Source organism: Microtus pennsylvanicus, chromosome 21 (genome assembly GCF_037038515.1).
Source record: "Microtus pennsylvanicus isolate mMicPen1 chromosome 21, mMicPen1.hap1, whole genome shotgun sequence".
Classification (NCBI taxonomy): domain Eukaryota; kingdom Metazoa; phylum Chordata; class Mammalia; order Rodentia; family Cricetidae; genus Microtus; species Microtus pennsylvanicus.
The window spans coordinates 22714421-22727789 of NC_134599.1; the positions used below are offsets into that span (position 1 = coordinate 22714421).

Below are 13369 nucleotides of genomic sequence, written 5' to 3' on the forward strand. Positions count from 1 at the left end.
GAGGTACCTGTGATTATTGTAAAACTTCCTCACTTTCCAGAGTCTAACAAATCCCACAAGCTTGGTGGGAAGGGAAGTTTCAGCACAGAGGACACAGCTACCTGTGAAAGGGCCTTCTAAATGAAGCATATAAGCACAAAACTCCTGGGTGATAGCCCGAGCCTGAGACAGGAAGTTGAAGTTGGAGGTGATCTTCAGCTACAGATGGAATTCAAGGGCAGACTGGACTGCACGAGACCTTTCCCAATGTCGTGTGTGTGTGTGTGTGTGTGTGTGTGTGTGTAGTTTGGAGTTATTTTTGTGGTTGTTATAATACTATAATAAAGATGGGATTAATGGAAAGACTGACTTTATCATTTCTTTTTTACTTATTTTGAGCCATGGCCTCACTATATATGGCTGTCCTAGAACTCACTATGTTAATCAAGCTGGCCTCCAACTCACAAAAGATCCATGTAACTCTGCCTACTAGCACTATTGGCTTTTTTTGGTCTGGAGGTTGTTTTTTTTTTGTTTCATTTTTTTTTCTTTCTTTTTTTTTTTAATTTATTTATTTATTATGTATACAATATTCTGTCTGTGTGCATGTCTGCAGGCCAGAAGAGGGCACCAAACCTCATTACAGATGGTTGTGAGCCACCATGTGGTTGCCGGCAATTGAACTCAGGACCTTCGGAAGAGCAGGCAATGCTCTTAACCTCTGAGCCATCTCTCAAGCCCCCTCATTTTTTTTTTCAAGACTAGGTTTCTCTATGTAATATCCCTGGTTGTTCTGGAACCCACTCTGTAGACCAAACTGGCCTTGAAACTTCTCTTTCATTTTAAACATGTTTTGTCTCATGGTTTACAGTTTCTTTCTGGAATACAAATGTTTGTAAGTAGGTCATAGGTTAGTAAAAGGCACAAAAAAATAACTTTGAAATCTCAATGTTAAGATGGTCAGCCAGCAAGATGGTGAAGTTGTTTGGCATCGAGCCTGACTGAGTTGGATACCCAAGATCTACACTGTGGAAGGAGAGAACCAACTGCCACATGTTCTCTGATCTCCACGTTTGCACCCACACAAATAAATAGATGCAATTTTAAAAAGTAAAGATGCCCAGAGCTATTCTGTTATGCAGAAACTACTTTCCCTTTTTAGAAGCTTTATTATTTTATGTGTATGGGCACAATGTGTGTGCAGCACCCTCAGAGGCCAGAAGAGGGTATCAGATCCCTGGAGTTAGAGCTACAGATGGGCCGGGCGGTGGTGGCGCACGCCTTTAATCCCAGCACTCGGGAGGCAGAGGCAGGCGGATCTCTGTGAGTTTGAGACCAGCCTGGTCTACAGAGCTAGTTCCAGGACAGGCTCCAAAGCCACAGAAAAACCCTGTCTCGAAAAACCAAAAATAAAAATAAAATAGAGCTACAGATGGTTGTCAGCAGTATGTCAGCAATAAAATATAAATTGAATTACATCACCTAATTTTAAGGGAATACTTTTAAAAGGCTTTTATTAAAGCTTTTTTATTCTTTCATCACTGTGGCTATGACCCATTTTTAATTAATTTGGACACAGTATAAAGTATAGATTGTTGATAGAGACTGCTCGTTCATTTCCCAACCACCCTGACTTGAAATAATCACACAGAAACTATATTATTTGCAATACTGTTTGGCCAATAGCTTAAGAATATTTCTGGCTAACTCTTATACCTCAAATTAACCTATTTCTATTAATCTGTGTATCGCCATATGGCTTGTTTACCAGCAAGGTTCTGGTTCATCTGTCTCCTGCTGGCAGCTACATGGCTTCTCTCTGACTCTGCCTACTCTCTATATATCTCTTTCAGCCTGGCTTTAAGCCATTAGCCAATAGCAGTTTCTTTATTAACCAATGGCAATAAAACATATTCACAGCATATATCAGCAAAATTCAATAGGTGAATTTTTTCATATGACTATTTGAATCTATACATTTTTATTATATTTCTTTGAAAATATTTTAAATTTATTTGACTTTCTTAATTTTATAGTTTTTTTTAAAAGATTTATTTATTTATTATGTACACAGTGTTCAGCCTCCATGCCTGCAGGCCAGAAGAGGGCACCAGATCTCATTACAGATGATTGTGAGTTACCATGTGGGTGCTGGGAATTGAACTCAGGACCTCTGGGAGAGCAGTCCGTGCTCTTAACCTCTGAGCTATCTCTCCAGCCCCCTATTTTATAGTTTTTAATTACAGCATCTTACACGTGTTTTTACTATACTTACTTGGGTTTTTATGCTTAAGGATTTCATATATATTTAATATGCATAATATATATGCTTTTAAAGTGAAACCAAAAGTTACACATATTTATGGATACTAAGATGTTTAAATCTCCATTATCAACTTGATGGAATTTGCAGTCTTCATGGAAACAAGCCTCCGGGCATATCTTTGAGAGAGTTTCTAGATTACCTTAATTAAGGCGCAAAGACACGCCCTGAATAAAAAGGAGACAACATGCTGAGCACCACAGTATGTAACGAGTGACCATGACCAGCTTCTCCACCACAGCTTCCTCATCATAACAGACTGTACCCGGGGACTTCCTTCCTTAATTTGCTTTGTCAAGGACTGTCTCCCCCAATATGAAAAGCAGCGAATACAGGTACCATGTGGTGTGTTTTGCTTTGTTTCCGTGTTTATTTATGTATTATTTTTGTTATTTCGAGACAGGGTCTCTCTATGTAGCTCTGACTGGTCTGGAACTGACTATGTAGATGAGGTTGATCTTGAATTTACAAAGATCATCTCCACGCCTCCGTCTCCCAAGTGCTGGGGTTATAGCCACCACAGCTGCTACCATACTATGTTTTAATGCTTATATACATTGTATAATATTCTTTTATTTTTTTTCTGAGACAGGGTTTCTCAGTGTAGCTCTGGCTGTCCTGGAACTTACTCTGTAGACCAGGCTGGCCTCATATTCAGAGATCCACCTGCCTTTGCCTCTGGAGTGCTGGGATTAAAAATGTGTGCCACCACCATCAGGCAGAATAGCTCTTTTTCAAACACGTATAGCTATTTTGTAGTGAGGGTTTTCAAAATCCTTTATTCCATCTTTTTTTACTGTTTGTTTTTTGTTTTTTGAAACAGAGTTTCCCTGTAGCTTTGGAGCCTGCTCTGGAACTCCCTCTGTAGATCAGAGATATGCCTGTCTCTGCCTCCCGAGTGCTGGAATTAAAGGCGTGCACCACCACTGCCTGCCCATCTTTTATTCCAGCTTTTTTTTAATATGCATTATTAAATAGCACCAGGACTTAACTCCTAACTGTAACTCGGAGCTCCTTGACTACCCTTCCCCCAATCCTTACTTTGCTTGTGGAATACACAAGCTCATTATGCCATAAATATAGAGATGTAAGAATAAGCTTGGATATCCAGGGTTTTCTTTTGTGTGTTTTGTGGTGCTGGGGAGTGAACTCAGGACCTTGTGTATGCTAGCCACATACATTACACCACTAGACTTATCCAACTGACCATGCCCTTTTGTAATAGAGTTTTAAATTCTCTACTAGCTGGCTGCTGTGTTTTCATGGCATCATAACTTCAAATTCAAGTTGAACAGGTCGGGTAACAGTTTGTACTGACAGCCTAGTATTCAAACCATGAGCTCATTTACTGCCACTGAAATGACAGATCAGGTGTAGAGAAACTCTGGTGACTCACAGTTTTATTTTTAGTTACTGACTGCATTCTGGTTTTTGGTGTGTGTGTGTGTGTGTGTGTGTGTGTGTGTGTGTGTGTGTGTGTGTGTGTGTGTGTGACTCTTTGAGCATCAGATATCCTGGACCAGAGAGTTACAGGTTTTAAAGCACCATGTGGCTGCTGGGAATTGAACCGGGGTCCTCTGAGAGAGTAGTTAAAGCTCTTCATGGCTCAGCCGCCTCTCCAACTACTCCCTCCCTAGTTCTCTTTTTATTTTCATTATCTATCTATGTATCTATCTATGTATCTATCTATCTATGTATCTATCTATCTATGTATCTATCTATGTATCTATGTATCTATGTATCTATCTATCTATCTATCTATCTATCTATCTATCTATCTATCTATCTATCTATCTATCTATCTGTTTTTCAAAACAGTTTCTCAACTGTCCTGGAACTAACTCTTATAGACCAGGCTAGCCTTGAACTCACAGAGATCTACCTGCCTCTGCCTCCTGAGTGCTGGGATCAAAGGTGTGAGCCACCACTGCCTGTCTCTCATCTTCCTTTACCAAAAACCAATCTTCTCCCCCATAACTCTATCACCTTATTATATTTACATTTTAGTTGAAAAGATCTCTTTCACAGCTGCCGTCAGTCTCTACTTCAGGTAACTTACAGTTAAAGGTTTCAGGACTCCCTTAGTAAGTGCATCCATCTGGGGAAAAGGCAAACAAAAGCAACAACCCCTAACCCGACACACAGACAGAAGACCATCTGCTGTTTTTGGCTCTTTGGTAAGCAGAGTAACAGGTTGCAGCGACAAGGAGGCTGGGCGTGCAGGCTTGGTTACCTGGGTCCTCAGCGCCTCTTTTTTGTCCTAGAGAAACTGTTCCAGATTCAGTTTGAGATTAAGTGTCCTGAAAGTTCTTATAACCTAAAAACTGGGAGGCTGTCACACTGGCTAAGAAGGCTGAAGGTCGTCAGTCCAGATAGATCGCAAGTTTTAGGTCAAAAGGAAACTCTAATTCTCCAAACTCCAAAAAGCAGAATATCCAGATATCCAGAGATGAGCTCAGACTTCAAACACTTGGGGTTTTAACAATACAATAACAGGAATATTCTGGCACTGTTTTTCTCAAGAAAAAATTATAAATATCTTAACTCACAAAGTGAGTATAATTCCAAGGGCAGAAGCTATCTGGGCAGTCACTGTAGATAAAGGGAGAAATGTAGTCAACCTTGTTATATCGCCAAAAAATATATTGGCGGTTTTAAATGGATTAATTCCTTAATTTAGCCATTATTATATTCATTTTACAGAGGACTTAACTGATCTTACTACATGCAACTATTAAATGGTAGAATATTAAGAACAATCCCAGTTTTGTTGATTATCTGTCTCATTTTTCTTGGTTATTTTTTGACTCTTTGGGACAAATTCTCACCTAGCCCAGGTTGGCACAGCTCTTCCGAGTATAACTAAGAATGACCTTGAACTTCAGACTTCTGTTCCCATCTCCTTGGTTCTGGAATTTAGGTATGTGATACCACACTTGTTTTATATAATGCTCGGGGGCTATTAGCAGGGTTTCGTGCATGCTAGACAACCATTCTACCAATTGAGCAACATGTCCAGTGTCCAAAATTATAAGCCATACAAACAATAATACCAAGGCATATAAGGAATGGGTGGCTGTGGTGGTTTGAAAGAAAAGGGCCCCCATAGAGAGTGGCTTTGTTTGGAGTATGACCTTGTTGGAGGAAGTGTCTTCGCACTCTGAGGTCTTCTATGCTAAAGCTATGCCCAGTGACACAGTTCACGTCCTGTTGCCTATGGATCAAGATGTAGAACTCTCAGCTCCTTCTCTAGTACCATGTCTGTCTGCAGGACACCATGGCCCATTACGATGATAATAGACTGAACCTCTGAAACTGTTAGAGAGCCACCCTAATTTAATGTTTTCTTTATAGGAGTTGCCATGATTGCGTTGTCTCTATACAGCAAAAGAAACAGTGGCTTACACCTACAAGTTCATCACTCAGAAAGGTGAGGCAGGAGGACTGCTATGAGTTTGAGGTTAGGATGGACTATGTACAGTGAAGCCTTGCTAAAACAACAAACAAATAAAAAAAACCCAAAACAATTAAATATAGGGGTCAAGAAATGACTCAGTGGTTAAGACCACTGGTTGCTCTTGAAGTGAATCGGAGTTCAGTTGCTAGCACCACATGGTAGTTCTAGTTCACAACGGTCTGTAACTCCAGTTCTGGCCTACGAGGGCACACAAATGGCACATGGACAAACACACACCAAAAACCAAAATACAAACAAACAAGACAGAGTAAGCGGCTTGGCAAGCAGGCCCAAAATGAAAGCTCATGCTGGGCAAATCCCAACCCCTAGGAAACAGAGACAGGAGAATCTATGTGAGTCCAAGGCCAGCCTGGTCTACATAGTGAGTTCCAGAACAACCAGGAATATACATATATTACAATTAATAAAATATTAATGCCAGGTGATGGTGGCACGCGCCTTTAATCCCAGCACTCAGGGAGGCAGAGGCAGGTGGATCTTGTGAGTAAGAGGTCAGTCTGGTCTACAGAGTGAGTTCCAGGACAGCCAGAGAACACAAGAGAAACACTGTTTCGAAACCAAACCAAGGGTGGGAGAGATGGCTCAGTGGTTAAGAGAACAGGCTGTTCTTCCAGAGGTCCTGAGTTCAATTCCCAGCAATCACATGGTAGCTCACAACCATCTATCATAATCTCTGGTGCCATCTTCTGGCCTGCAGGCATACATGGAGACAGAAACTTGTATATATAATAAATAAATACATCTTAAAAGAAAAACCAACCTCCCCCCCAAAAGAAGTCAAATATAAGTGGATTGAAGAAAAATGTTATTATAGGATCTGTGGTTTTTGTTTTAGATTGCTTTATAGGTATTTGTCTGAAGGTATGTCTGTGCACCAAATGTATGACTGGTGCCTATGTAGATAAGAACAAGGATGGGGGTCACGTCCTCCCAAACTAGAGTTACAGATGATTGTGAGCCACCCTATGGGTATTGGGGACCCAGGTCCTCTGCAAGAGGCCCACAGACCTATCTCTCTAGCACAGGAACTGAGATTTTTACCTTAAATCATTGAAGCAGATGTATAATTGATGTGATATTGAATTAATACGTGCTATTGGGCAAGTAGCAGGCCCCAAGAATCTCAAAGTCTCAAAGTCCTTTTTAAAAACAATGTATTTTTATTTATTTATGTGTGTGTGTGTGTGTGTGTGTGTGTGTGTGTGTGTGACGTGCACTACAAGCATATGGCCCGCAGAGGCCAAAAGAAAGCATGAGATCCTCTGGAACTGTAGTTTTGGCCAGTTGTGAGATGGGAAATATGGGTGCCAGGAACCAAATATAGGCCTTTGGCAAGAGCAGCAACAAATGCTCTTAACCACTGAGCCATCTCTCCAGGCTCCCCACCTCCAACATCACTATTGTTTATGAGACAAGATCTCACTATGAAGCCTTGTCTATTGTAGAACTTACTAAAGAGATATGGCTGGCCTCAAACTCAGAGAGATCTGCCTGCCTTTGCCTTCTGAGTGAAGGAATTAAAGGCTTGCTCCATCAGACCAGGCAGCACAGAGAGGTTATCACGTTCTTTGATAACAACATACTTTTGAGTTCCTATTTGGATTGAATTGCAAAGGAAATTCTACACAGAATCTTTATGCTGAATTTCCTCCAAAGATTGCCACAGTAACCAACCCCTCCCTATACAATTTCCTTTCACAATGTAACTTTCCCATCAACTTGCTTTGACAACAGAATGTAGCAGAAATGACAATTTGGAGCTTAGTATTCATACTGTCTTGGAAGACAGATATCGTAGAAAAGTATTTAAATGATCTTTTATTCCCATTTATTTTTTTGTGTGTGGTGTATGTGTATAGGCATGTGTGCATACAGAGATCAGAGGACACTTGTAGACTCTGTTCTCCCCCTTTGACCCTATGGGACCCAGGAATCAAACTCAGGTCATCAGACTTTGTGGCAAGCACCCACACTCTTTAAACCACTTTGCCAGCCGGGCGATGGTGGCGCACGCCTTTAATCCCAGCACTCGGGAGGCAGAGGCAGGCGGATCTCTGTGAGTTCGAGACCAGCCTGGTCTACAGAGCTAGTTCCAGGATAGGCTCCAAAGCCACAGAGAAACCCTGTCTCGAAAAAAAAAAAAAAAAAAGTAAACCACTTTGCCGGCCGGGAAATCTAAATTATCTTGCTACAGACATGTCATATCCAGGAGTTACAACCAACCTCCGGACATCTGACTGAGATGACTAGGCCATCAAAACCAGTTAGTCAGACTGCATATGCGTAATTTACCCAAAGGAAAGACCATAAGAACCACCTAACCGAACACATCCCAAACTGCTGTCTCACAGAACTGGGAGTACGTCAGTGATTACAATGTGAATTCGGTACATTTTGGAGTGGGCTATTATGCCTTCCAGCCCCCCAATCCTTAACCCTCCCCGGAAATCTAATACAGCCATGACGAGTGGATTGTTTTATTGAGATTTATTAAATAAGCAGCATACGCAAGGCATGAGGCTGACCGCAGAAAGTGAGATACAATGTACAAAGCATGACCAGCCTTCAGTGAGTTAACAATGTGTAACATTGTAACAATGTGTATCAGGAGGTAATCAGATGCTTAAGGAACTATCACACAGAACGACATAGCGAGAGCCATAGGATATAACTACTACATTGACTAAGCATTAAAAAACAGAAACATTTTAGCTTGAGGTGCTAAAGAGAGGATTTCTTTTTTTCTTTTCTTTTTTTTTTCAGATGGATTTCCCCCCCAACACCATTTATTAAAGAGATTATTGCTATACTTTAAAAAGTGGCATGAAAGAGAAAGACACCATGCCACAGAGCTCACATGGAGGGATTTTTATTTTATTTTTTATAGTTTAATGTATTTTAATAGCAAACTTACAGGAACAGCACAGAAGACAGACAACATTAAAAACATGTACTTGCATGTAGGGGAACTCAGTTAGAAAAGTATAGTGAATGATGGAATCTACTGTATGATAAAAATGCTACAAATACCATTTAGTTGCCGTCAATAAGAAATTTACTTATTTTAAAAAAATCCAAATGCTGGCATTGTCCAGAAAATTTTAACAGGTTTATTTATAATTTTTATAAAGTTGAACTGTTGAAATGTGTTCACTGAAACATTTTGCTTGCATTAATGCTTTACATCTTGCATTTATATTAAAAATTCACACACAAACGAAAATGGAAAAACTGCCAATACCTGATTTCTGTCCCCTATTTTTCCACTCGCAATCATATACTTAGGTACCTTTTGACCCCATGGAAAAAATATCTAACATTCAGAACTACTGATAACAGGAAGAAGAGGAAAAAAAATTTTTTGAGAATGAAATATTTCCCCCCTCATAGTGGACATATGCGGCGTGCTAGCTGGATATCTTTTGGCATACTTGTTACACGTTTGGCATGGATAGCACACAGGTTGGTATCTTCAAAAAGGCCAACCAGATAGGCCTCACTTGCCTCCTGCAAAGCACCAATAGCCGCACTCTGGAAGCGCAGATCTGTTTTGAAGTCCTGAGCAATTTCTCGCACCAGACGCTGGAAGGGGAGTTTGCGGATCAGAAGTTCAGTGGATTTCTGATAGCGTCTGATTTCACGGAGTGCCACAGTACCAGGCCTGTAACGATGAGGTTTCTTCACCCCTCCAGTAGAGAGCGCACTCTTGCGAGCGGCTTTTGTAGCCAGTTGTTTCCTGGGTGCTTTACCACCGGTGGATTTACGGGCAGTCTGCTTAGTACGAGCCATGGTATGGGCACCTCCTTACTTACCTACCCCCTTCTCCTTCGGCTGGAGCTCGGCAAGCGAGAGGCGGCGCTGGCGTTAGAAAGCGGCGGCGGCGCGGCGACGGCTGCGAACACTGGAGGGATTTTTAAAAAAAAAATTTCTTAATTGATTTTATTGAGCTATACATTTTTCTTTGCTCCCCTTCTTTTCCTCCCCTCCCTTTTAACCCTCTCCCATGGTCCCTATGCTCCCAATTTACTCAGGAAATCTAAGACGGGTTTCTCTGTGTAGCCCTGGTTGTCCTGGAACTGAACTCACTCTGTAGACCAGTAGACCAGGCTGACCTCACTCAGAAATCTGCCTGCCTCTGCATCCCAAATGCTGGGATCAAAGGTATGTGTTACCAGCACCCATTAGAGAAGCTTCATCAAGAAGGTAAAAATCAGAAAACCTTGAAAGATTTTGGTAGTGAGGTGGAAGGAGAGGGCACTCTAAGTAAATGCCCCAGAAGGACTGTCCAAGAAAAAGAACAAAGAATCTGAGATACCTCCAGTTTTAGTTAGAATACTGTATAAACATACAGGAGATGCGAGCACACCGTTCTTCATTCAACAAACAGCAGCTTGATGTCAGGGCATCGGCTACTACACTAATTATTATATAATAGACCTGGAAGCTAAGTCACTAGGTAAAGATCCCCAAAAGTGATGGAGCATGCCTATTTTTGTTTTATGTTTATATATGTATGATAGGGGCTGGTCAGAGGACAAATCTGGGGAGTTAGTTTTCTTCTCCTTTGAGTTCTAGGATCAAACAGGTCATCAAACTTGTGGGACAAACATTTTTACTCCCATGTCAGTGCCCCCCCCCTTTTAAAGGCAGAGTCTCCTGTGGTTCAAAGGGGCGTGAAATTTGCTATGTAGACAAAGATGACTTTGAATTACTTTTGTAATTCAAATGACTGTTGTAATATACCCTGTCGGGGGCCAGCCTCGACAAAAAATACCTTTCTTCCAGAATGGAGGCGTGGGAATTTAGAAATATAGTAAAGAATACAAACTACTTCCCTATTTCAGAAGCACGAGGTCTGACAACTAGCCACACCTGGTGACAATAATTTTGAGAGAGCAGAACTCTGATTTACAACTAGGTGGGACCTCTGTTTGAGTTAGAAGCACAATAATCTCGAACTAAAAACAAGTCCCAAACTCTCTGACCTTTGGCCTCTTTGGACTTCCACATCCCCACCCCCTCACCCCCCACACGTACTGTGGCTGGGGATATTATTCAGTGATAGAAGACTTTATTATTGGGAGGTCCTGGGTTAGTTTTCCAGCACCAAAGAAAGGGACTTAAGGAACAAAAATCTTGTACCCATCTAAATGTCTATCATTGGTTTCATGGTAAATCAACAGCAAACAAATTTAAAAAAAAATATGTTATGCTATACTACATAGCAATGAAAATAAGTATGTTACAACTGTTACCACCAAAATAGCTAGAGAAGTCAGCAGGAGAAACTTCAACTACTTAAAGACTGTAGAGGAGGGGCTGGAGAGACAGTTCTGTGCAGTGGCTGTTCTTCCAGAGGGCCCAGGTTTGATTCCCAGCACCCACATGGCAGTCTGTAACTCCGGCTCCAGGGAACCCAACACCTGTGGCATAAACACTAGTGTATATTAAAAAATTTTTTTTTTCAAAAATGTGGAGGAAATCCAAATTAAGATGTAACAACATTTATATAAAGTCAAGGCAGATCAGGTAAAACTATACAACTTATTGTTCAGAAATGCTTACATTTCCCAGGCATGGTGGTAACCCCAACACTTGGGAGTCAGGCAAGAGGATCTCTTTGAGTTGGAGGTCAGTCAGGACCACAGAGAGACTCTGCCACAAAAAAACAAAGTCAAGCAAACAACAAAAAAATGTTTTATCAAAAGACAGGACAAGCACAAGAGGGATTAATACACCATTCAGGAATATAGCTTCCTCTACAACCAGGGAAAAGACAGTTTGCTAGCCACCACCGCCCGTGTTTTTTGTTTTGTTTGTATTTTCGAGACAGAATTTCTCTGTAGCTTTGGAGCCTGTTCTGGAACTAGCTCTAGTAGACCAGGCTGGCCTTGAACTCACAGAGATTCGCCTGCCTCTGAGTGCTGGGATTAAAAGCGTGTGCCTCCACCACCTGGCTATCTTCCTCAAATTGTACATATAGGTTGTAGACATCTTATTTTTATTTACTTGACAGATATGTGTGTATATTTACACATATACATACATGCATGCATATATATATATATTTGATTTCACACAACCTCTACTATGCAGTTCAAGAGAAGTGGGGTATACTGGAGAAAAGGGATTGAAAAGAATACAAATTTAAAAGAGAGAAGGCATTTCAGAATGAGAAAATAGAATCAGGACAGAGGCAGAAAAGAAGGCATCAGATGGGAAACAATGGGGTCATTTTTTGTAGCAACCTATGATATTTATATTGGTAGGGAATAAACTCTTAGCAGAATGTGGGGATTCTTGGGCTCTCACAGGGGATGTGTATGCCTCTCACTGTAAACAATAGGGACTTTGTATTAGTAGTCACTGGTTTCGGCAACAAGAAACAATTGTGGCTATCTGAAATAAAGGGGGGAGGTTTGTTTTTATTTGTTTGTTTTTAAAGAGAGAGAGAGAAGGGGGAGGGCAAAAGAGAAAGATTGAAGTTTATTGGATAGGCTATATAGTCTACTGATGAGTCTCGGACCCCAAAAGATCTGGGGATCTCAATGGGATCGACCAGGTCCTACAGCTTTCGATTTCAGCTGTTTCAGATGTCATTTCTCAGGAGTCTGATGAGTCTACAGTTTGTTTTGTTTCCTCTTATGTGATCTGGGATCTGTGTTTGCTGTTCATTATAACATGGGAAACACAAATTAGACAAAAGTCTACCAAAAGAATAAGGGGACAATGGAGACATACACACTCATACACGTGCACACGCAGGTAGTATGTGTTCCTTAGTAAATTATAGGATGGTAACTTCAAAATCCAAGAATGACCTCATTCACCTAACTAATCCTGAGATTACATATCTAGACATGTAATAGATTAGTTAAACGTAGGATCCGTAGGATTCTTGGCCTTCGTGTAGTAACTAACGTTTTTTGTTTAGGATGTCCTAAAATTTGTCCCGCAACTCAGATCCAAATTGCTACACATTGCCTCTAATATGAAACTCAGATCAGTTAGCTTTTGCAAAAGGCTTAAACTCAACTAGCAGAAAATAAAGATATATAAGAAAATAGCTGGGAGTAATGATGCAGAGGATCAAGAGTTCAAGGCCTTCCTCAGCTACAGAACGAGCTGGAAGCCGACTAAAAGAGAAACAAAGGCAAACAACGACACTGCGAGATAGGAGACCTGAGGACTAGTCAAGCCACTCGCGCCGCAACCCCCATTCGTACGCTGACTACCAACGCTCCCTATTCTGCGTCCTCAGAAGCCGGGAAAATCTGCTGAGCGACGAAGTCCAGCCACCCGCGCGAGGAGAACCGCACCTACAGAACCGCAGTTCCCGGAGAAAGGGGCAGAGCGGGGATGGCGCACATGCGCACAAGCTCCCAGGTCAACAAAGACCGCGGCGGCGTGCGCGCGCGCGCGCACCGGAGCCAGACCCCGAGGACGTGCGCGTGCGCGGCCACGGCGGAGAGGAGCCAGCGGGCCTGAGGACAGAGGAAAAGGAGGGGCGGGTCGGAGCCGCTGGCCGCCTGAGGAGGTGGAGAGGGGGTTGTGCTCCCGGCCAGCGGAGGACACAGGGGCGGGGCCGG

At 41.8% G+C, this 13369-nt stretch overlaps 1 protein-coding gene across 1 annotated transcript; it reads right to left on the reverse strand.

The window, feature by feature from the left end:
* Positions 1-8646: 8646 nt before the first annotated feature.
* Positions 8647-9698, reverse strand: LOC142839433 (histone H3.3A-like). Its single transcript, XM_075955553.1, has one exon. It carries the CDS (start codon positions 9567-9569, stop codon positions 9165-9167), a length of 405 nt encoding a protein of 134 aa, XP_075811668.1. The 5' UTR covers positions 9570-9698; the 3' UTR covers positions 8647-9164.
* Positions 9699-13369: the final 3671 nt, after the last annotated feature.